A 24,913-nucleotide genomic window follows, 5' to 3' on the forward strand; every position below is an offset into this window, starting at 1 on the left:
TTCTTGACTACCGTGAAACGTTTTCTGGGGGACGCCTTTTCAACAAAGTCTGCGCAGCTTCTTAGTGCAGCGAGGTTCATAAGGGTTAAGCGCGCTCCCAAGCATGATTTCAAATAGCGAGCACCCACCTTTCCAGAAAAGCACCATCTAGCGAACCTTCACTGAGAGTGGAACGTACTTCTCAAAATGGCGACGATAGCGGAGCTGACGCTCCACGCTCAAATCCCAGAGCGGGTCGCGCATGCGCGATGGCGACTCCGCTTTCCATAGAGCGGAGCGGGAAACCGAAGACGGTCTACTAAAACTCTCTATTGACCTGTTTGCGTTTCAAAGAGGAATGCAAAACGTTTTTTTCTTCTCAAGTTCTAATGTTTTTTTTTACGAGTTATAGTAGGCTTTTTTGTTTTGTTTATACATATTTGATATGTAGTGCATCCTCCACCTCGTAATGTGAGCAGGGGTAAAAAGAATAGATAAACATGTCTCGTTCTAATTAGAACAGCAAAACGATTTCCGGTGCTAAAATAGCACCTGCGGCAGCGATGCTTTTAGTGCGAGCAGTTTTTGTCGATAACGTAAAAAGAAAATTATGTCGTGTTTTTTTTTTTTTTTTTAGGATCTCTACATCACCAATAAGGTCACCATCCCTCCCCCCTTTCCCCCCCCCCCCCCCCACCCCAAAAGTAATCGATGTCAAATAGCCACAGATGCATATGCGAAATACGTAAACGGGAAATACCACTATAAATGCCTCTGCGCTCAGCTATATGCAAACGACTCGGCCCTGGTAGTGCAGTGCGCCAGATCCGCGTGACAAGCAGTGGCCTCACCGATCGTTTGATCGTAGGTGAGAGGGATCACAGTTCTTGCACCGCATTAGATTTCACGTTGTGGGCCGTTTTCTTTGGCGCAGCAGCATTCAAATTTTTTTGCGTGTAAATTATATGGCGTCAAATGAAATAATATTGCCAAACAAATAAATATCGAAGTCGTCCTGGGCGCCGCCATAACAAAACCTTCAGTTTTTGCTTTCCCTGATTACTTTCACTTCCCTTCATCATTGCCAAGGATGTGTCGTTGTCATTTTAGATTGTACTGTGTCCCTCCGTTCAGCATTGGCCTTTGTGGAGACTCGTCAACGCTCGCTTTAGTGGCTCGGCATCTAGGTAAGACGAGAGAAGGTGAGCAATTGGCGGCTGTAATCTGGCGCGTGTGAAAATCATCGATACATGTTTACCCAGAAACGTTTAGTTGCAGAAATGGAACTACAAATGTTGGGAAGCGTCGCATCTCAAGCCTTGAGCACCACCTTCAAAGAACATTTTGTGGGCCGGAGTTACGCGGCCTTGAAACAGGGGCCGGGCAATATTTTTCATCAAGAGGAACTTCACCGGATTTTTCACTCGGGTAAGCTGCGCTCAGTGTTCTGAAGATTAAGCTACCTCTTGTTTTAGTTTTACATCTCCGGCAATTACCGTTCAAAAGACCAAGTTTGCCATACGTATGCGGAATAAAAACAATTCCGTAAAGCGTAAGAGCGAGCTGGCAAACCGTGAAGCACACCTGAGGAAAAGCCGTCGCATCGCCTTGGTTATCGGCGGTGCTACGTGAAGCGATTTTCGCTCACATGAAATTCACGCTTTAGCAATACCCATGGGCGTCTGCAAAACACACACACTCTCTCTCTCTCTTTCTCTTTTTTTCTTTTTAGACGAGAGCGATTACGATTGGTCAAGCGGGAATTATGTCTCAGTAGGATCGGAGTTATGCGGCCTTGAAAATATTATTCTGCTTTCAGCGATGTAAATAAGATTAACGTAAGATTCAACTTTCACGGTGCCGCTTTTATAAACACGACGGTCATGCCGTCACAAGTAAGAACCATATCTATATCTTCTACTTACTCAATCTTTGAAATTTCTCTTGTAACAGTTATATGCTACAAGTACCTTGGGGTGCACATCACTTCTAACATGTCATGGAAAACTCATACTGACCACATTATTGCCAACGCTAACTTCATGATTGGTTACCTAAAGAGAAACTTTAGGTTCGCCCCAGTGTCCCTAAAACTACTAATGTATAAAACCCTTGCCCATTCCAAACTAGACTATGCTGCAGCAATCTGGGATCCTGGTCTCTCAACTCTCGTGACTGACCTTGAAGCCCTAGAGAATCGCGGTGCCCGTTTTATATTTACTAACCATCATCGCACATCTAATGTCTCAACTGTGAAAACTAATTTATCACTTCCTGCTCTTTCATTACGCCGAAAAATATCTCGTTTGTGTATTTTTTTTTTTTATAAAATTTATCATTCCAATACTTCGCTAAAAAACAAACTAATGTTAAATCCTTTTCATCTCGCCGCGCGTAGATCATCAATATAAAGTCGGAATTTCTCATTGCATCACCTCAGCCTATTATAACTCTCTTATTCCAAGGACATCTTCAGAGTGTAATCGCCTTCCCGCGCAATTAGTAAACATACCGTCCTTTGACTTTATATTGAATTAGTAAACATACCGTCCTTCGTAACTGGTGCGAGTTGCAACAATAAAAAATTCTCAAGCTAGTGCTGCGTGTCTTGGTCGTCTCGGTTCTTTGTTGGTGTATACACCAACTCATGTTTACAAACAAACCGGAGCGCCCCTAGCGGACGTCACCGGCGCCGCGCATGCGCCGTGGTTGGTGGGCAAGAAGCCCGCCGTCGCCCATAAACAAACCATTGAATTGCGTTGTTGTCGGCGTCGGTGGGAGTCCCCGTGCTCTTTTTCGCGTTGGAATTGTTGATTCTACGTCCTCCTAACAATATCTGACTACTTGAGCGGCTTCAGCAAAACTATCGAGGCAAAACTTTGCGTGAATAATGTGACGTGCGGTGATTCATTTCATGTGGACGCCGCAGAATGGGCGCTAAGGCCTGACCCCACGTCGAGATTCTGCTCGCTATTTTCAGTCGCGACGTCGCTCGGACTGCAAAAGCGTGGACCGTAGCTGAGATGGTGGACATCGATACTGAAAACCTCAGGTAGAATCGGGCATTACAAGTCGGTGATGATCACTGGTAACAATGATCAACAACTTCTTGTATCTGTTTACACTTAGCCGACTTACCCCAACCAACCTTCAAAAGTGTTTTGAGGCCTGCACTTAGTTCTTATCGCAATTACCGGGTCAACGTTTGGTTTACGAGCCGCTGTCGTTTGAACGAACTGACGACAAAAAGCAGCCAAGTTTGAAAGAGCAGACGACAGTTCGAACGCACGCGCAATGGAGTACGAGCAAGAAGCACCGCGTCCCGCGTCAACAAAACCATTCGAATGTCACGTTGGCGGCGTCTGTGTGAGTCTGCATACTTTTTTTCGCGTTGGAGTTGTCGATTCTACGTCCTCATCGCAATGTCTTACCACTTCAATCGCCTGAGCGAAATTATCAAGGCTCGTTACGCCGCTAAACTATCCGTAAATAATTTGACGTGCGGCGATTCATTCGCATGAACGCTGCAGAATGGACGCCAAAACCATGATGAGATTCTTGTAGCTATTTTCGGTCGCGACGTCGCTCGTGCTGCAAAAGTGTAAAAGGTAGCGGCGATGATCGACGTCGATACTGAAAATCGGAAGCGGGAACAGACAAAGCGTAACAAGTAGGTGATGGCCACCGGTACCAATAATTAACATCTTGTATCTACTGTTTACACCGAGCCTACTTAAGTCTTTTGAGGCCTGCAATTACTTCTTATTGCAATCACCGGGTCAAAGTTTGGTCTGCGGGCCTCTTTTGTTTGAACGAGCAGACGACAAAAAGCAGACAACTTTGAAAAAGCAGACGAAAGTTCGAACGATCAGGCGGCCGTGTGAATTTGAAGACGCACTGAATCCGTGGGTGGTCCGGACAACTTGGGGGTTTTCTCTCGGTCATGTTGGAGCAAAGCAAATACATCTGGCGACTACAAATTGTGGCCCGCACACGCAATCGTAGTTCGACAGCGTCAGGTTTGCCCTTTTCACGGCTACAATCCACGTTCTCGGACGAACGGAGGGGGCAAAAACACATGAAAACTGATCTTCAAACCTTCCCAGACTCTCTTGGTACAGCCCCCGTCGCAGAATTTTGACGAGAAGGCAGGTTTATTGTCTCGTTTCTTTCAAAGGAACACAGGAATGCATGTCTGGCACGGCGACTTCTGCCCACCGCCTCAGACCGGAAGTGCGTCCGGCGCGCCACCACCGCGGCGTGACGTAGGAGAGTTGAGTTGCGGCATTCTCGAACTAGGCGCGTTACTGCGCGTGTCCCTGGTTTTGAGAGTGCATGCCAGTGTTGCCGGGCTTTGCTGAGCTGTGGAGTTGCTTGTCCGGCAGCGGTTTGCATGGGTACTCGTTCGGTTTTACGGAAAAGGAGTGTGGTCCGGAAAATATTTCTGTATTCGGTGGTATGAGGCATGGCGTACAACGATCCCAAATCGACTGGGCGCCACTGCGTCGTTGTAGGATGCACGAACAACCAGCGGAAGCGCAAGCTTGACGACGAGTGTATCTGCAGCGAACATGGCGTTGTCAGAAATCGGTGCGGGTGTGTCTCCTTCCAACTGCATCGGATTCCAGCTGACGAAAGTTTGCGTTTGGAGTGGTTAAGAGCTATAAATAGAAAAGGTTTTGTTCCAACTATATCGTCTCGCGTATGTTCCCAACACTTCGTCGGTGGGAAGCGCACGGATCAAAACAACGTTCCGATGATCAACCTCGGTTATGCCAGAGTGATTTTGAGATCCAAGCTGTTCAGCCGATGCGATTCCCGGTTGCAGCGATGCTATTTACTGATCTTACTCTAGGTGGTGATGGGCCGTCGGCGTTTGATTCGCTACCAAAATGGACCGTCCCCGTGTAAAAAGGTTCGTGTTGTCGAAACAACAGCCGAGTCAACAAACCGCATGCAAGCGATTTGGCGAGCGACGAGACAAGCTAGCGACGGCGACCCGCTTCGCTGTCGCTCGGTCAGTCGTGCAACGATGCAAACTGCATGAAAGTGACGGGAGCGAGCGACCAAGACGATGAGCGACGTTTTCCAGGAATCCAAAAACCGAGCGGCGGGACGGGCGACAGTGAGAAATCTCCGTCGCTCGTCACTGACTCGTCGTTGCCGCCGTCGCTCGTCTTCGTCGCTCGCTAAATCGCTAAAATGCGGTTCGGTCCGCGAGTGTTAGATATGTGCCATGACTTTTAATATTTACCATTGCAGAATAAACCTGTACCAGTGAGTGCTGACTATGGTACAGGCTACCAGCATGCTAATCAGGTATGCTTTTGTTACAAAAATTTCTATCATTTCTTTTTAGCCCTGTATTTTCTCAACTTTATGAACTATCCTTGGGGCAAAACTCCTTAGACAATTATTACGGCAGAGATAACTGGGAAGTTACTCCATTGTTTGTATCAGTAATTGCCTTATTGCTTTGACTAATCTCTTCACTATGATTATTTACATAATTTAAAATACTTTAAGATGCTCCATTCTAAACATGTTTTCTGCTCAGTTTGGAACCATGCCACACAGAATGATCCAAACAGCAGACCCTGTAAGTACCTCCACGAACCCTGTGAATCGGCTGGGCATTACACACGTTTGCTCGAGCTTTATCTTGTCGCATTTGTTTCTCAGACGCAGTTTCTGCACTCTCACTCGTTCACGAGGACCTCCCTGACCGAAGAACCGCTGACCGAGCCGGTGAGATATTTGTGCCCTTCGTGACCAACTCGCCCTCCCATTTCCTTCGACATACTTATCAGAGTTTTGCCTCGTCCTTCCCAGGCTGAAGCCGAGCAACGCACTTCGAGACAGACGGCAGACCCTGTAAGTACCTCCACGAACCCTGTGAATCGGCTGGGCATTACACACGTTTGCTTGAGCTTTATCTTGTCGCATTTGTTTCTCAGACGCAGTTGCTGCACTCTCACTCGTTCACGAGGACCTCCCTGACCGAAGAACCGCTGACCGAGCCGGTGAGATATTTGTGCCCTTCGTGACCAACTCGCCCTCCCATTTCCTTCGACATACTTATCAGAGTTTTTCCTCGTCCTTCCCAGGCTGAAGCCGAGCAACGCACTTCGAGACAGACGGCAGACCCTGTAAGTACCTCCACGAACCCTGTGAATCGGCTGGGCATTACACACGTTTGCTCGAGCTTTATCTTGTCGCATTTGTTTCTCAGACGCAGTTGCTGCACTCTCACTCATTCACGAGGACCCCCCTGACCAAAAAACCGCTGACCGAGCCGGTGAGATATTTGTGCCCTTCGTGACCAACTCGCCGTCCCATTTCCTTCGACATACTTATCAGAGTTTTGCCTCGTCCTTCCCAGGCTGAAGCCGAGCAACGCACTCCGAGACAGACGGCAGACCCTGTAAGTACCTCCACGAACCCTGTGAATCGGCTGGGCATTACACACCTTTGCTCGAGCTTTATCTTGTCGCATTTGTTTCTCAGACGCAGTTGCTGCACTCTCACTCGTTCACGAGGACCTCCCTGACCGAAGAACCGCTGACCGAGCCGGTGAGATATTTGTGCCCTTCGTGACAAACGCGTCCTCCCATTTCCTTCGACATACTTATCAGAGTTTTGCCTCGTCCTTCCCAGGCTGAAGCCGAGCAACGCACGCCGAGACAGACGGCAGACCCTGTAAGTACCTCCACGAACCCTGTGAATCGGCTGGGCATTACACACCTTTGCTCGAGCTTTATCTTGTCGCATTTCTTTCTCAGACGCAGTTGCTGCACTCTCACTCGTTCACGAGGACCTCCCTGACCGAAGAACCGCTGACCGAGCCGGTGAGATATTTGTGCCCTTCGTGACCAACTCGCCGTCCCATTTCCTTCGACATACTTATCAGAGTTTTGCCTCGTCCTTCCCAGGCTGAAGCCGAGCAACGCACTCCGAGACAGACGGCAGACCCTGTAAGTACCTCCACGAACCCTGTGAATCGGCTGGGCATTACACACCTTTGCTCGAGCTTTATCTTGTCGCATTTGTTTCTCAGACGCAGTTGCTGCACTCTCACTCGTTCACGAGGACCTCCCTGACCGAAGAACCGCTGACCGAGCCGGTGAGATATTTGTGCCCTTCGTGACAAACGCGTCCTCCCATTTCCTTCGACATACTTATCAGAGTTTTGCCTCGTCCTTCCCAGGCTGAAGCCGAGCAACGCACGCCGAGACAGACGGCAGACCCTGTAAGTACCTCCACGAACCCTGTGAATCGGCTGGGCATTACACACCTTTGCTCGAGCTTTATCTTGTCGCATTTCTTTCTCAGACGCAGTTGCTGCACTCTCACTCGTTCACGAGGACCTCCCTGACCGAAGAACCGCTGACCGAGCCGGTGAGATATTTGTGCCCTTCGTGACCAACTCGCCGTCCCATTTCCTTCGACATACTTATCAGAGTTTTGCCTCGTCCTTCCCAGGCTGAAGCCGAGCAACGCACTCCGAGACAGACGGCAGACCCTGTAAGTACCTCCACGAACCCTGTGAATCGGCTGGGCATTACACACGTTTGCTCGAGCTTTATCTTGTCGCATTTGTTTCTCAGACGCAGTTGCTGCACTCTCACTCGTTCACGAGGACCTCCCTGACCGAAGAAGCGCTGACCGAGCCGGTGAGATATTTGTGCCCTTCGTGACCAACTCGCCCTCCCATTTCCTTCGACATACTTATCAGAGTTTTGCCTCGTCCTTCCCAGGCTGAAGCCGAGCAACGCACTCCGAGACAGACGGCAGACCCTGTAAGTATTTCCACGAACCCTGTGAATCGGCTGGGCATTACACACGTTTGCTCGAGCTTTATCTTGTCGCATTTGTTTCTCAGACGCAGTTGCTGCACTCTCACTCGTTCACGAGGACCTCCCTGACTGAAGAAACGCTGACCGAGCCGGTGAGATATTTGTGCCCTTCGTGACCAACTCGCCCTCCCATTTCCTTCGACATACTTATCAGAGTTTTGCCTCGTCCTTCCCAGGCTGAAGCCGAGCAACGCAGGCCGAGACAGACGGCAGACCCTGTAAGTACCTCCACGAACCCTGTGAATCGGCTGGGCATTACACACGTTTGCTCGAGCTTTATCTTGTCGCATTTGTTTCTCAGACGCAGTTGCTGCACTCTCACTCGTTCACGAGGACCTCCCTGACCGAAGAACCGCTGACCGAGCCGGTGAGATATTTGTGCCCTTCGTGACCAACTCGCCCTCCCATTTCCTTCGACATACTTATCAGAGTTTTGCCTCGTCCTTCCCAGGCTGAAGCCGAGCAACGCACTCCGAGACAGACGGCAGACCCTGTAAGTATTTCCACGAACCCTGTGAATCGGCTGGGCATTACACACGTTTGCTCGAGCTTTATCTTGTCGCATTTGTTTCTCAGACGCAGTTGCTGCACTCTCACTCGTTCACGAGGACCTCCCTGACTGAAGAAACGCTGACCGAGCCGGTGAGATATTTGTGCCCTTCGTGACCAACTCGCCCTCCCATTTCCTTCGACATACTTATCAGAGTTTTGCCTCGTCCTTCCCAGGCTGAAGCCGAGCAACGCAGGCCGAGACAGACGGCAGACCCTGTAAGTACCTCCACGAACCCTGTGAATCGGCTGGGCATTACACACGTTTGCTCGAGCTTTATCTTGTCGCATTTGTTTCTCAGACGCAGTTGCTGCACTCTCACTCGTTCACGAGGACCTCCCTGACCGAAGAACTGCTGACCGAGCCGGTGAGATATTTGTGCCCTTCGTGACCAACTCGCCCTCCCATTTCCTTCGACATACTTATCAGAGTTTTGCCTCGTCCTTCCCAGGCTGAAGCCGAGCAACGCACTCCGAGACAGACGGCAGACCCTGTAAGTATTTCCACGAACCCTGTGAATCGGCTGGGCATTACACACGTTTGCTCGAGCTTTATCTTGTCGCATTTGTTTCTCAGACGCAGTTGCTGCACTCTCACTCGTTCACGAGGACCTCCCTGACTGAAGAAACGCTGACCGAGCCGGTGAGATATTTGTGCCCTTCGTGACCAACTCGCCCTCCCATTTCCTTCGACATACTTATCAGAGTTTTGCCTCGTCCTTCCCAGGCTGAAGCCGAGCAACGCAGGCCGAGACAGACGGCAGACCCTGTAAGTACCTCCACGAACCCTGTGAATCGGCTGGGCATTACACACGTTTGCTCGAGCTTTATCTTGTCGCCTTTGTTTCTCAGACGCAGTTGCTGCACTCTCACTCGTTCACGAGGACCTCCCTGACCGAAGAACTGCTGACCGAGCCGGTGAGATATTTGTGCCCTTCGTGACCAACTCGCCCTCCCATTTCCTTCGACATACTTATCAGAGTTTTGCCTCGTCCTTCCCAGGCTGAAGCCGAGCAACGCAGGCCGAGACAGACGGCAGACCCTGTAAGTACCTCCACGAACCCTGTGAATCGGCTGGGCATTACACACGTTTGCTCGAGCTTTATCTGGTCGCATTTGTTTGTCAGACGCAGTTGCTACACTCGCACTCCTCCATTAAGACGTCTCTGATCAAACAGCCGGTGAGATGCCCATGCCCTGAATTATTTAGATATTCTCAATTTCCGGCGGGTACATTGATGCTGATCAGAAAAGCTCCTACTTACCCTTCTAATCATGCGAATGTTTAGGGGTAGTTTTTCATAGAACTAAAATTGGCATGTTAGTGATGAAATATGTGCTGCCTAGTTTTTAATTTAAAAATCAACAAAGATTGAGGTTTCCGGCACCCTTCAACTCCTTCACCATCTTGCGAGTCACGTGCGCTGTGAAATCAGTGGGGGACCCCGTGAACCCCACGCGTCCCCAAGAAGCACGCCTGCACAGCGCGCTTCTTGGGAGCCGTTCGGCCGCCCCGCCATTTCCCGTGTCACAACTGCCATTGTCGTCTTACCATTTGTGATTATCATCTCTCGGAGTTTCTTTCACACTACAGACACAACGTGCGCAGACTTATGCCGTAGTTGTTCAGACATAATCAAATGTCGTAGACACCAAGACGCGGTGAAGAGTACGGTGCAGACGACATTGCGCCTAGCACCCGTCATTATGTAGCGGAGCACGTGACATCTCGTACCACGTGATGGCCATGTTCTTGGCGGCCCGAGGCCAATGCTGCTAGACAGAACCGAAGTTTCGGTTTCAATTTTTGCTCGCTTTTTCTTTTTCCTGTGTTCTAGTTTATGAGTGATTAAATTAAAGTAGTTATTATTTTTGATCCAGGTGTCGCAGAGGGACCAGTCGACGCAGTGGGAAATGGACCCATATGATGACCATACATACTGCCAACTTCCGAGGATTGGACTGCGGCGCCTTTCAATGTCGGAGAAGTTAAAGGGCGACGACATTCAGTTTTACACTGGTATCTCCAGCGACGTTTTCAGACAGCTGGCAAGTGCAGTGTCAGCACTGGGACCTGTCAGCAGCAAACTTTCCACCGCTGAACAGCTCCTCATGTGCCTCATGAGGCTACGTCTAGGTCTGCTGTATGGTCACTTGGCTAGAATTTTTGAAGTGTCCGTAAGCACAGTCGGAAATATAGTGAAAACCATGATGGTGCTTCTGAAGAAGGTGATGAAGCTGGTGGTTGTCTGGCTGTCGAGACCCCAGATTCAAAACAGCTTGCCACAGTCGTTCATTGAGAATGGCTTTGGTAAAACAACGTGCATTGTTGACTGCACGGAAGTGTTTCTTCAAAGGCCCACAAAACTGATGGCGAGGGCACAGACATACAGCGCGTACAAAGGACACAACACGATCAAATTTCTCACTGTCATTGCCCCAAATGGTCTTCTAATGTTCGTCTCGAAGGCTTATGGCGGGCGTGCCTCCGATAAATTTATCACGGCTGACTCGGGCGTCCAGGACTACTTTTTTCCTGGCGACGAGATCATGGCCGACAGAGGCTTCTCTCTGGACCGTGATCTGGAGGTCCTTGGTGTGAAGCTGAATGTTCCTGCCTTTACTAAAGGTATTTCTCACAAGACAGCTCGTCAAATGTTGAAGAGCTTAATCTAATTTTTTGTTTTTTGATTTTACAGGGAAAGCACAGCTCAGCGAGAGAGAAGTAACAGGAACTCGCCGGATCGCCTCGGTCCGTATCCATGTGGAACGTGCCATTAACCGAATTAAGACCTACCGAATATTTAAACAAGCACTGCCAATCAGGTCAAAGAAGATGATTAGTGATATGATTTTTGTGTGTGCGGGATTGTGCAATCTCAAGCCTGCTCTCAATGCCAGTACTTTTGAAAAATAATTGGACCGTAGACTTACGTTGACCCAAGCTGCCCGCCAGTACTGAATCGGTATCATTGATTTTGGAGGACAGCCCAGCCCTGAGGAAAAACATTTTAATTAAGAACAATTAAATTTTTGTCAATACGTGAAGGAAAAGTTATTAGAATAAAATGAAAAGCTTCAGATAATTACATTAGAGTGGTCACCCATATCATTATTATTATTGTGAAGCGTTGTAAGAGTGCATAGAAATTGTAAGAAGTAGATATGAAGTCTTAATTTTTAACCGATCATCACAGCTTTTAGCATCCATTCAAAAGAAATTGCCAAAGACACCAATTTTTGTAAACTAAATAGACGCCGAAAAACATTCACTGGTTTTCCGAATAGAGAAACAATGGAGAATCTCCAGGCTAAAAATAATGTGCCCCGATCCCCCAGACAAACAGCACGAGGTGGAACACACAAATTTTTATCACTCTAACCGAAAGAACACACAAAACGTCTTCACTCAGGTCCAGTTCTGGCCAGGAAACGGGACAGAAAGTAATGGTTACATACTGGTCTCTAGGCCTGCGGTACCTACATTGCACTGAGCTGCCTATATCGTCCTTCAATCGTCAACAGTCCTTGCTCGTACAGCCTCTCAATGCGTGGCAGCATTTCGGTGAAGTAGAACCTTCTCATTCGTGGCATGTTGTTCGTGATGTACTCTTCGTTAAGCTTCACTTTCACGACGGTTGCACTTTTAATGCTCCAGATGTAGAAGAAACAGGTCTTCTTCCCTGTGCAAAGCATCTGGAATTGCACTTGTGCATAGAATCTGTTATGTCCATTTTGAAGCAGGTCATACACTCTGTCCCCTGTGAGCTTCAAATCATACTTGGCTGGCGTTTTGAGGCAGTCGTCCGTATCTGGGCACTTGATTTCAAGAAGCGCATCACAGTCTTCAATGATGCCGTCTGGACTGGCAGAAAGCCATGGCATGTGGCTGCAGATAACCGTTCCGCACTGGTTGACACTCAGCTTATAGTCCCGCACAAATTGAGCTCGTGCGACAGGCTCGTAGATCTGTCCATGGCGCGTGGATGCATTTCCTGCGAATTTGGGGCACACTACACTTGATGCAGATTTCTCCAACGATGTTGTTGGGCGAATGGGCACCACCTTGACTTTGGAAGCGGTGAGCCTAACCCGTCTTGCTATGTGCCAGAGGGGTGTGGCCGACTGCAGCCTTGTCTCCCCCTCAAGGAGGACTGCTGCTGCAGGGCTCAGCATTACAAATTTTTCATAGAAACTGTTGCAAGCGGTACAGCTTCGAGGAAGGCTGTCAACATCTTCGTGGCTAGTGTGATCCCTAGTTCTGTCTTGTGCCACCTCGTTCCGTTGCTTGCGTGCTGGTGCATTGAGGGACTGGTACAGAAGTGTTCCTGTATGAAATATAAACATAAAAATTATGACTAGGCTCACTGGATATTTTGTTTTTATATAAGGAAAAGAGAGTCTTGTTTTTTTGTGTGTAGGTGGTTAAAGACGGACAGTGTTTGTGTACCTGCAGAACCTAACAATCTAGCCGAAGACCTTCCTAACCTATTAAATGACAAGCAAATGAAAGAGTTCTGCCATTTTATCAAGTAGAGCTAAAAAGAAAATCACACTGTAGGTTAGTTATTTTCAAAATAATTATTAAATATGGTGGTTCCTAGACATCTATCGTTTGTACACTCTTAATGTTTGATTACATTGCATGCTTTGTTATACTCTGTCATATGGCAGAGTTTGTGTATGATGCACTATCGTTAACAATATGAATAGGATTGCTGGAGTATGTAACCTTGGGTTCATGCTGCACTACCTCCAGGCCAATAAAACAGCGGAGTGAACGAAGAGAACAGATGGGCTGCAATAATGAGCACTAAGTAAGTGCACATTTTTGCAGCCCCTTTCCACTTCAGTTTTACCAGCCTCGAGGTAGTGCAGCAAGTTCCAAAGGTCACTTGCTCTGGCGTTCCCAGCACATACGATTCACAATAGTACATTGCGTCTTTGATGTCACATTGTGCACATATTTGCATTTGTATAATATTGCTATGTTTTCATGTGGAATTCTATTGTTTTTTGTCCCCATTTTGAAACTTGCATATCTACTGCTGGAAGCCGCATACAAGCGTACTACGCTTCAGTCGGCCTGTGGCTTCTAATTTCATTGTTTTCCTGTATGTTGTGTAAAATAAAGTGAGCAATGCATTCTGGTGATGCCTCTTTCAGATTACTTCTGTTAAATAGTATTATAGTTTTACACAAACAAAGCATTTGATGAGAAAACATACCCGGAACTTGGAAAAGCCCTGGATATGGCGAGTTCTCATGAAGAGATTTTAGCTGGGCAGCGTCCATCACAGTCTTCAGAGGCCTTAGCTGGCTAGCTTGGGTAGGTTCATCCACAGTCCTTTTTTCAAGCTTAAATGTGATCTTACTTAGCCTCCCAGGCTCTACATTTCGCTTCGTACCCTTATTCCACTGTGCTTCACTGTCTGTGCAGCTGAGGCCTGTCATGCCTCTGGCAACAGCCAGGTCTACTTTCCACAAGACTGCACCAACATGGCTGCACACTCTAGCCTGACCTGCCATGCAAGTGCAGCCAGCCGTTATCACTTCTCCAGTGTTCTTCGCACACACCCACACATTTTTTGCAGGATTGTTAACAGCCTGCGACGGCTTCACTTGGCCTTTGATGTAGGTGACAGCCTCGTCTACCTGGTGCACACTCAGGGCCCCGACCCACCCACACTGCAGATAGTTGTATGAATCCAGGCTCTTGAAAGCTTTCACATCCTTGAGGTCGCATGCTTGTGTACTAAGTAAATAGTAAACAATGTCGGCCTGCCTGATACCAGGCCACAGTCTGATGTCGTCAATCCACATAGTGACGTCTTCTGGGTGAGCATAGTACTCGCCATCTGAAATGAGTGGAGGCTGCATGTTACATAATATACACACCGGTTGCTTATAACTACAAATCACTACTTGTAACTTACCCCCAAGTAAGAGATTGGTTCAAGGGTTGCACACTGGGCACATACCAAATGTTTCCAAATTCTGATTTGGCCTAACGAAATGCTGTTTGTTAATTTTACTTTTACCAACAATATTTGTGAGTGTCAAAACACCCACTGCGGTTGAAAAAAAAATGGAGAAGTTAGTTTCATAACATCGGGACTCCTGCAGAGTGAGGATCGGGCTCTGAAGATCCCTCACATTTTTCATCACAGATGCGCGACTTTCTTAAATCGTTCGCGTTTATAGCAAAAGATTACCCTACGAACGCACGTTTCCACCGCACGAGCGTCTGTCTGTCCGTGCTCTCTTACACGGCGCACATGCTTGTACTGAAAATTCTACAAGCGATACCTGCGCTACGTCGCATTCTTTAACACTGCGCTAAATGCTACTGTTTATAAAACGCAAAGTAAACAAACATTCGCGGGTTTGCAGAAGACATGTTACATATATCGCGTTCGCATATCGATAGGCGTTGGCCGGTAAAGCAGCAGTCTGTTTTCACCGAGCGTCGCGACGGCCGGTGCTACTGATGTCGTCGGCTGGTAGTTGAGAGCTTCCCTGAGCAAAGCCGTTGCCCTAAATGACGTGTGTGGTTGCCAATTGTTGTGCCTAAATAAGAAGTATAATCCTGCAGCTCGAATCAAATTTGTGGACCAGCCGGTGGCCGAGTGCTTATCGCGTAATCAACATTGCGTGCTGCACGTTAATAACATCACTGCACTGGCCAAATGCCGCGTTTGCCAAATCCAAATGGCCTATCTACAGTGAATAAACACTAAAGGCTGAACTCTATGGGACGAATATGCTGCGAATAACCGACGGATTTTGCCCGGCGGCTTTTGCTCTGCGCGTCGAATCAACACAGTGGCTGCTACGTCGCGCGCAAAGCGAGCGTGCCGTCGGGCAGCGTTTGCCAGTTATTCGTCACATAATTCGTTCCATGGAGTTCAGCTTTAAGTCGTTCCCCTTGATGGCCGAGAAATTTGCCCATCGGCCTACCTATTTTTTAACCCCCTTACTTCGCATTGCAACTCACCTCTGATCAGTACCGGCGGCTTCGACGGCGGCGTCGGCGGCGTGATAGCCGCTCCGGCAGTCGCACGGGCGGACGCCATCCTTCCGAAAGCGTAAAAAACAACTTATATGCGGACTAGAAAAATCCAGGGTAGCGAAAAGATGTATAAAAGATAAAATAAACAGTTCGTCCAATAAAATATGGGGAAAACGGCTCGTGGAAACGCGCTGTAGCACAGGCCGTTCAGGTAGATTCACGCATGGACACTCGTCGCCCACAGCTCGGCATGGCGCTGACACCGGCCAGCCACTAGAGGTCGCGGTAGACGGCTATGGCCGCTCCCTATCGGCTAAAATTGCAAAGGTCTATACCAAAATGTAATCGACAAAAAAAGCTGCTTGAAGCTGTGTACTTTTTTCACCTATTACGTCCAGGCTGATTACATTTTTTTTGTGATTATATTTCTATTCCGTTACTAGAGCCTCGCACACTTACTCCCGAGTGTGCGATGCAAAATTAAAATGAGATACCCAGAAACCCGTTGCAGGTGCCCTGAAGTCGCTGACGCAAATTTTGAGGAATGTATTTGGAAAAGTATCTGGAAGGAGACCAAATACATTTGGTTGTATTTGTATCTTGTACTTAAATGCTTTTTTTGGAAATGTAATTAGATTTGTAATTAAAAACATTTTTGACGAAGTATTTTGTATTTGTATTTCGATACATATTTGCATGTATTTTGCCCATCCCTGCATACATGTATGTATTGTTCGCATATTTCTGCCGACATATTTTTGTACGAACAATATGAGGGGAGCGTCAAAAGCCTCAGACAGTGTTTGCAGACTTTTTTTAGTGGTGTATAAGTGCACGCCACCGAAACATGTCGTCGTCAATATCCCCGGAATCCCCAAAAGGGACACGTGCACATGCCCCCCTCCGGACACCCATTAGAACATCAATCATTGTAACACAGAAGTTGTTATTGACTGCGACGTCTCAGTTAGGACGTTGACGAAGCACGTCAGGTCACGCGATTTGCAAATTTATAATGTCAGCTTGACCGAATGAAGTTAGAGCTTCCGTGTAGCACGAAAGTGAGCGCGTTCGAGCGAGGGAATCCCGGTCAGATAGGGTTAGACAGCCTCGTTATATAGCCTCGAGTCAAGTGCCAGCGTGAGGCACGCATTCTTGGATTCTATTTTGCAAAATGTATGTTCGTTATAAATGCGAGGTATGTAATTGTCAGAAAAATAGTTACCCATCCCTCCGTTTGTCGGAGGGGGATTTCCCCGAAGAGTATATAGGCCGATAATGTGAATAATTAAGCTAGGTTTCTTTTAATTTTGGTTTGGAATAATAATAATGAAGCTTCACCGGCTAATCGTTTCCATGCTGCTATTTCTTTGACCAAAACGCTGCGTTTCAGACATTTTCCACAGGAGAGCCGCCATCTTGAATTGTCGTCACTTCCAGTATGGGCGACGACAAAATAATAAAACGTTTCAACCTGCAACTAGAAAAAAAAATAGAGGGGAGCCAAAACGAGACTGCGTGACGGTTAGGCTTATATCCTAAATGTGTTTTATTGGCGTGGCGACGGCGAAACAATGTTTTCGCCCATACTGGAAGTGACGACAATTCAAGATGGCGGCACCCTTGTGGAAAAGGTCTAATCGAAGAACGCCACTCCAGAGGGTGTGTGTGTGCTGGCGATGTAGAAAAAGGAAAGGGGTCAATAGTGGGAGTAGGCAAGCTCCAGCGGGCGCAGCTATGTCAAGTAAAGTATTTGGCTATGTGGTAGCAAAATGCTTTTCGGGAAGGGACTTGTGAGTGACGTCAGCGATCGGAGGAAGCAGAGGGACTCCCTCCCCGGCTCCAGGGGAGCCGATATTGATATATTTCTTTATTTAACCCTTGGGAAGAACCCGAGATCGCACCCACAAGAAGAAAGGCTCCGTGCGGCTGACGAGAGTAAAAGAAAAAAAAAAAAATTAAGGCGTACGTAAAATGGCGGTACTCGATTAGGACAGCAGAGTTGTTAGGTACCGAAGACGCAAAATTGGTTCCGTCTGAATAAAGATGCCGATCGAAAGGGGGTGCAACAGAGAGAACGTGGAATCCGAAACCAGTTGTTTGCTTGACGTCGACATTGATGAACACCAAAAACATTGCTCGTGAAAACGTAGAAGAAACGTTCAACGAGCCGACGACCTGCGAAAACCACAAGTTATGGCGATCCCAATGCCACCACCGGTTTTCCGCGGACCAGACACCCGAACAAAATACCATTGCGAAGCGACGGTTTGTGCAGCCCGAGCAAAAGCTTGCCCATCTCCCTGGGATGTTTGCGTCAGCGCGGCTCTACGTAAAGACGTGAGGTGTTACCACGTGATGCGCATTCCGGGATCAACAAAGGTAGGGATTGCTCCCCCTACACGACGGACCAAGGCGACGGACCGAATCGCGATTTTCGTCCGCGGACCGTGTACCATGTGACCGTCACGTCACTGATTCCTGCGCTCGGCCTCTCGTCCGCGGACGCACGGACTGATGAAGTCGAGCCTCTTTTCACTCTCAGATTTTTGGCGGATCATTGACTTGAACAGGCGTTTAGTCTGGCAACGGTACAATGTTTTCTTGATCTGTGTCACGGCCCGTGTCACTGTCATGCCTTGAGTTGGTAAAGCAAGTGGCGCTTCGCGTGAAGCCTATCACGGGGTTCTGTCTTGATCTGTACGTAACATCGGCGTACGATTCTTTGTCGCGGTAGCAAACGCCGATTTATCTCTTGGACAATGGTGCCACGGTGCGATGTTAGAGCTTCGCGGCACGAGGGCTAGCGAACGGGTTTGGTCCGTCCTCGCTGGCGTCTGCTCGTCGTCTCCCTCGTGTGGATGCGCTTGGCAGTCGGGCGAAGCGAATACAACTGCTCCCCCCCTCCCTACACACACACACATACAATTATCCCCCGCCCCCCTTTTTGTACCACAGAAACAAGTTACACATTGGTCAACGCTCAGACTCTACCTTAATATTGTAGTAGTGGTTCGAACCATATGCCAAGTTTTCAGAACTAACCATTGTCTTATTCAAAAACTATAAAGAAGTTTCTTCAACATCCGAAAAAAGAAAAAAAAAAAAAACAACAACAAGAAAGAAAAAAAAAAAAAAAAAACCGCTGCGGCAGAAACAGTTGCGCTACTATATCGCGTACAGTTCGCGGTCCTGAAGTACGGATGGAAGTCAGTTCTCCAAATCAGGCTCGTACGGTAGTTTGCTAATTGAGTCACCACAACCAAACGTAAGATCGTGAATCAAACACCAGCGTGTTTTCCGCAGATCTGGCTCGAGGCGAGACTCTCCTGGAAGTGGGCGCCGGCCCGATTGCCTGGTACTCTTTCATGTCCTCCAGTCGGTTCAGCGACATCGTGCTGAGCGACTTGGTCGAGGACAACAGAATGGAGCTCACAAAGTGGCTGGTCAAAAGCGAAGATGCAATCGACTGGACCTCGCGTGCTGAGCAAGTGGCCGCCTTGGAGGGCTACAGGTATTATACAAACACGCGCGGCTCTGATGGGCGCATCAGAGGTGTCAGGCACGTAGCAAGGATTTTGTTTCGGGGGGTGGGGAGCCCAGTGACAAAATGCTGTATGAGGGGGAGGGGGAGAGGAGGTCCTAGCAAAATGAAAATGGAAGATTTCTGGGGGGGGGGGGGGGGGGGGGGGGGGGGGGGGGAGGGCCCGGGCTCTATGCCCCCCCTTCCCCCCTGGCTACGTGCCTGAGAGGTGTCCCTGCTGTCAGCCCGGTGCACGCGCAGACTCGAATCAAGCTTCTGTGTCTGCGCAGTGCACACGCCTGGCCTGGGCAAACGCAAGCTTGGTTAGAGCGTCGGTCTATATACGCAAAGAACCTAGAGAAACCGTGAATCAGCAGGGTGTACATGGGTTAAAGTGGAAGCTCTTCCCGACCCTTCCCTTTTTAGCAGAGCGAACGCTGGAGAGGAGGCGACCTCCTCGCCAGCGTCCGCTCTGCTAAAGTGGAGTGGGGTGGGAGGGGCTTTTACTTTACTCTTAACCTGTCACCGACTAGAACTTTTGTAACGAAGCACGTAAACCAGCACGTGAAGGTAATGAACCTTATTGGTTTCGCTGTGAATTTCCAAAAGATACGTACGCACGGACAATTTACCGACGCCTAAAGCGTGTTAGGGCTGGCTTCTTAATTTAGAGACACTGCAAGTTTCTAAAAAAAAACGTTAAAGCTGATTTTTAAAAAAATTTATTTGGATGCGATTGTGAACGTTTTGACATATGCAACTTAAAAAAATATATGTATAAAGTAGTCTTCAGATACGTAATCCGCGGTCAGAATTGATGAAAAAGATAACGCTTACTCACACCGCGGGTATACCGGCCTTGAAGAGCATGCTACGGCCGATTAAGTTCCATCGATACTTTGCATCAATCATATTGACGCAGAATGGCCGGTTTTGTGCTTGCATCGGCATTCCTAACAAAGTACAAAAAACTGAAACGGGCGAAAGAGGAAAAACGGACCCAAACAGGTATAGACTTAAATATACGACGCATTCCGCGTCCATCGGCTTCATCGGGTAAAACATAAACACTGCCTCACCGGGAGGCTCGAGCTTAGTAAAACTCCATTCATCGGCGAATATTCGGGCAGTATTTGTGGCCCGTTTCCTGTGGTGACAGAAGTCGCCGAGATCTAGCAAGATCCAAAGCACACAGCTTGCGCTTTGGGCACTGCTTGTTAACTCGGACATGTGAGTGTGGCGAATATTTGCGTCCCCACCTGGCGAAAGTATAGCTGTCAATGTTTTCTGTCTAACAATTCCATTTCTCGACTATTTTTTGTAGCATTTAACGTTTAGTGCGCGGTCCCTGTTGAAAAAATTCATTTGTATAAGAAATTTTTGTGTCCAATGAACACATATGAATCACACAAGATATATAATAACACATAAGAACCATATAAGAACTATATAAGATATATAAGATCACACAGGAAACATGCATATGAAACTTGAAAAGTTTGTTTAAGTTTCTTTAATGATTCATATATGTTCTTATATACCTTATACGCCATTCTTATATATTCTTATATACCTTATATGGTTCTTATATGTTCTTATACAGTAAACCCTGTTTAGAACGAACCCACGTACAGCGAAATATTGTCAATATCGAACTCGCTCAAAATTTAAATAAAAATGCACGTAAAAAGTACTTTTCTATAACGAACACAAAATTGGCTCTGTCGAACTTTTCCCCCCGGAAAGGCTTCCAGAAACGCGCAAACAATCGCCTTCTAGCCTGTCCCTCCCCCCCTTCCAAAAAAAAAAAAAGAAACTTAGGAAAAAAGTTTCCAAAAGCTCAAGCCGCGAACAAAATTGAACGAAAAGATGCGATTCAGAAGGGGAGAAAGCTAAAAAAACACTAAACGCACGCACAGAACAAAAAAAAAAAAAAAAATTCGTTTCATCCCAATGCGGTTGCCCACGAAAAAAAAAAAGAAGATAAGCTAAACAAAAGAAAAGATATGCACGCATGTATAAAATATTAAAAAAAAATTACAGAGCGTTGTTACAAAGCGAAAGTGAAGAGATGAGAAAGGAAGAGAAGCTCTCGCCCTACAACGAACGCATCGTGGAAGTTCGTTGTAAATGGTTTTTGTTATATCGAACTACTTGCTGTATCGAACTGATCGTAGCGTTTCCTGCTTTTCGTTATAAACGGGTTTGACTTACATCTTGTATGTTTCATATGTTTTTATTGGACACAACAAAATTTCTCATACAAATGGCTTCTTCACTAGGGGTGCAGTTCACCTGGGATTCGCACATTTCCCGGCAGGGGCTCTTTTTTCTTTTTTTCTTTCTTTATAAAACATAATGCATAAAGAAAAAAAAGATTCACGGTGTCGCGGCACGCCACCTCCGTCGGTAATGAATTCCATTCTGCAATGATTCGTGCAAAAAAAAAAAAAAAAATAATAATAAAGTGTTTCATAATGTTTGTTCTGGAGAAATACGGCTGAACCTTATAACAATGGTCTGTACGAGCAGACCGGTGAGATGGTGAATGCAGAGAGTTCACAGCACAAACTCCTGTTTGATTATAATAAATCGAATAAAATAATTTAAGGCGCAGCCTTTTACGCCGCTTGTTTGAATGCCCCCATCCAGTTCCTTTCTCATTTCAGTTGTGCTACTGAAACGATCGTATCTATCCAGGACAAACCGAGCAGCGACAGTTTCAATAAACTGTTGCTGCTTATCAAGCAGCCGCAGCAATAAAGCTATAGCAAAGCGGGCGGCACTTTGCGAGCGGCCATTACGAATTCTTCCAAGGCGAGATGCCCGGCGAGAAAGGAAGTCGCGGGTGCGCGTCGTGAGCTGGCAAGGCTGGCTTCCGGTCGAATCCGCCGAAATCGGCGGTGCGACTTTTCTCGGATCCGGATCGAGATCTGGAGTGGTAGCTGTTCCAAAACGACGAGTGGAACACGGCCGCCTCGATCCCGATCGCTCAGTGAAATAGGCGCGTGCTCCAGAAAAGTCAATCCCGGCGCACTCCAAAACGACCTGTGGAATTCGCCCCAAGATAACGATTGGCTCTGAAACTTCGGTACGTGCTTTGGACCGCTAGTGCTGCGTTTGGGGGGAGACTGGGAGTTAGGCGGTGGATAGTTAATTACGTTTGTGATGAAAAAACACTGTAAATATGTTTCGGGGACACGCTGTATTTGTAGATATCAGGCATCAGAAAAACATGCGAGTTACTCGTCAATTTCTTGCTCAATCTTTTTTTTTATTTTTATTTATACACTCCCGTAGCTAAGGTAGTAAAACACTTGAGAATTCACAACCAAAATGAATACATAAGTGTGGTACCAAATCATGCTTAATTGGTCCACAACACCACTCTTTTAAAATAAAGAAAACTCTGCACAAAGTGGCAACGTGGGAAACAGAAGTGACTGTCATTTCCTATACAAATACACAAAAAATACAAAAAGCCTCATGTATTTATTAAACATGATATCAAAATCCTGGCTACTCATACAATATAGCATAAAAACGAGTGTGCTCAATGTAAGCGGCAATAGACCTTTTTCTAAAAAGCCCAAGCACCAATAAGCGTGGCGTGAATGCAGTACTCGCGCCGCACGTACTGGCGACTGCAGAAGTAACTGCTCTAAAGCAAAAACTTAAAACAAATGACATCTTGCACGCCCGTTCGTCAACGCCCTTTTGGGGTTATTTATTTCGAATCTTTTATACGGGGATGGTAAGCGCATGCTCCGCGTTTACATACATTCCCAGCATTCTCTTTAGCGCTTGGGTAGTTTAGCAATAGGTCCATTGTTCCAGGAAGTGAGTTCCATCCCTGTACGGTACTTGGCAAAAATAGGTATTTAGCCTGTTCTGAATAATATTTCAGTAAATATTTTGATGTGTTTGTTTCTTGTCGCTGTGAATATATTAAGGTTCAAGTAGTTTGAATAATCCAAATTATAATCACCATTAACTATACTGTTCTGCTTTACAGCGACGTCAAGAAGGGAGCGCTGGACATTATGGAGCGCACGCGGTCTTCCATCCGAAAAGTGGTGCCCTGCAATGTCCTGGAACCCGGAGTACTCCCAGAAGAACACGGGGAAGCCTTCGACGTCGTCCTTTCCTGCAACTGCCTGGAAAGTGCGACGGTAGACCACCAATCCTTCCGCAGGGCGGTTCTCAACGTAGGATCACTCGTGAAACCCGGCGGTTTGCTTGTTCTGGGTGGTATGGGAGGCCTAGATAGCTATTTCATGGGAAACGCTGATTTCATTATGGCAAACGTCACCAGTGACGTGGTTAAAGAAGCGGTGACAGACGCAGGCTTCGAGATAAATGAATATCTTACCATGGACATTGACTTGAGAGGAAAAAATGACGCGTTTATGTTCATTCTGGCGGCTCAAAAACCTTGAGTCGGACAATGACACCCCCGACATCACTCAGCGCGGCGTACCTCCCTTGACCACTTTTACGTATACCTTCCTCCGCGACATGCATGCCAAGATCGAGTAAATGTTTAATAGCTTACCACCAGAAAACCAAACCAATTCAAACCAAAACAACTTTCTTTTTTTTTTTTTTTTGACGGAAAGGACAATTTGTGGAAAAGTCTGCCATTCTTGAACGTTATACGAGTCACCGGCACACGTGCAGTTAAGGGAAGAAGAACATACCGATTTTTGAAAGTTTCAAAAATTAATGCAAGTCCAGTTCAAAATAAACGCATCTTACAACAATACTCCGTTTCAAAACAGTTATATTTCTTTCACGCGCCTTCTTTGCTCTTTCACCAACGACCTTGCCATTTTCAAACACTCAGGTGCGGTTCTGGAGAAAGTTGGTGAAACGATCTTTGAAAATTAATCATTTATTGAAAGGGCGATGCAACGATAATTGCACTTTCATCAAATACCTCTTAGAATTAATCCTTGGCGTTCATAACCTAGAAAAACGTGTTATTTGCTCTTTACACCCAATGAAAGACGCAGAAAAAAAAAAAAAAACACGTATTGCGTTTACTCTTTTAATTTGTAGCCACAAGATGTTGCGTGACTCGGCGCCGATTATTCGCGATTTCAGAAAAGCGGACAACCACCTATAGCCGAAAACCCCTAAACTGGACGGCAAAGGACCTTTCGCGATTTCTGCCCCTTTCTTGTGGCTTCTGTGATTACATGTTGTCGGCGGATGCCACGATTGGACAGTTTTCCCGGTCACTCTGTCGTTATTCTCGTGTTTAAGCGGGTTTCACATGCAGCGATTCCGCGGCCGAAATCGCTGCCGCTAGCGGCGCGGCGGCACGGATCGCGAGGTTTCATTTCACTTAAGTGTTTTATGCCGTTGCGATGGTTGCGATGGTTGCGATGTCCATTGTTGCTTGCAGCAAGCAGATGCGCACAGTCGGTTACAGCGGCTTCTAGCAACAATTTTAATGCCCTAGTTTTCACTTCCACCTTTAATTTCACCGTAATGAAACACAAAAAAAGGGTTTAAAATACTAAATAAACCTTAGTCTTATTTGTTTATGTTTTTTTTTTCTAACTTTGTTGTCGCGGAGGATAAAAGTTGAAACATCTGATCATCCTCGGCAGCGTCACGGGCAACGCCTTCTTCGGATATAAAAACTCCAACTGATATGGCCGACCCGAACCTCCTGGACCCAAACCTCCCGTAGTAGTACAGTAGTTTCATACCCGTCTTGTCGATCGCTTTCACGGCCTCAGTCACCTCTTCCCAGAGTTTTTCTTTGGTCCCATTGTTCCTAAATTCTTTGAGCTGCGCATCCCAAAGAACCCAACGCTTCGACACTTCATTGATAGTTCATTGAACTGGGCGCGATACATTTTGTCTTACTTGGTGTGACCGTCTGTGTTGGAAAAGACACGTCAATGTCGCTCAGTTCTTCTTCTTGTGTTTTTCTCACTAGCGCTCGAACAAACCGCTTCCGATTAACCTCTCCTGCGCTCG

The 24,913-nt window shown here is 47.1% G+C and overlaps 3 protein-coding genes across 3 annotated transcripts; 2 read left to right on the forward strand and 1 right to left on the reverse strand.

The window, feature by feature from the left end:
• The first annotated feature begins 1,259 nt into the window (after positions 1-1,259).
• LOC115329574 (indolethylamine N-methyltransferase-like) lies at positions 1,260-23,358 on the forward strand. The gene is made up of 3 exons (XM_042288399.1): positions 1,260-1,407; positions 18,703-18,910; positions 22,935-23,358. Exons 1-3 carry the CDS (start codon positions 1,260-1,262, stop codon positions 23,356-23,358), a joined length of 780 nt encoding a protein of 259 aa, XP_042144333.1.
• On the forward strand, positions 5,491-11,075 carry LOC115311464 (paternally-expressed gene 3 protein-like). The gene is made up of 27 exons (XM_042288400.1): positions 5,491-5,727; positions 5,812-5,853; positions 5,937-6,002; positions 6,087-6,128; positions 6,487-6,552; positions 6,637-6,678; positions 6,762-6,827; positions 6,912-6,953; positions 7,037-7,102; positions 7,187-7,228; positions 7,312-7,377; positions 7,462-7,503; positions 7,587-7,652; positions 7,737-7,778; positions 7,862-7,927; positions 8,012-8,053; positions 8,137-8,202; positions 8,287-8,328; positions 8,412-8,477; positions 8,562-8,603; positions 8,687-8,752; positions 8,837-8,878; positions 8,962-9,027; positions 9,112-9,153; positions 9,237-9,302; positions 9,387-9,428; positions 10,266-11,075. The coding sequence occupies exons 1-27, from the start codon at positions 5,506-5,508 to the stop codon at positions 11,058-11,060; spliced, it is 2,355 nt and encodes a 784-aa protein (XP_042144334.1). The 5' UTR covers positions 5,491-5,505; the 3' UTR covers positions 11,061-11,075.
• LOC115311463 lies at positions 11,521-15,704 on the reverse strand. Its single transcript, XM_042288401.1, has 3 exons — positions 15,382-15,704; positions 13,613-14,242; positions 11,521-12,712 (listed from the first exon to the last, which is right to left on the reverse strand). The coding sequence occupies exons 1-3, from the start codon at positions 15,458-15,460 to the stop codon at positions 11,865-11,867; spliced, it is 1,557 nt and encodes a 518-aa protein (XP_042144335.1). The 5' UTR covers positions 15,461-15,704; the 3' UTR covers positions 11,521-11,864.
• Positions 23,359-24,913: the final 1,555 nt, after the last annotated feature.

Source organism: Ixodes scapularis, unplaced genomic scaffold, assembly GCF_016920785.2.
Source record: "Ixodes scapularis isolate PalLabHiFi unplaced genomic scaffold, ASM1692078v2 ptg002818l_1__unscaffolded, whole genome shotgun sequence".
NCBI classification, from domain to species: domain Eukaryota; kingdom Metazoa; phylum Arthropoda; class Arachnida; order Ixodida; family Ixodidae; genus Ixodes; species Ixodes scapularis.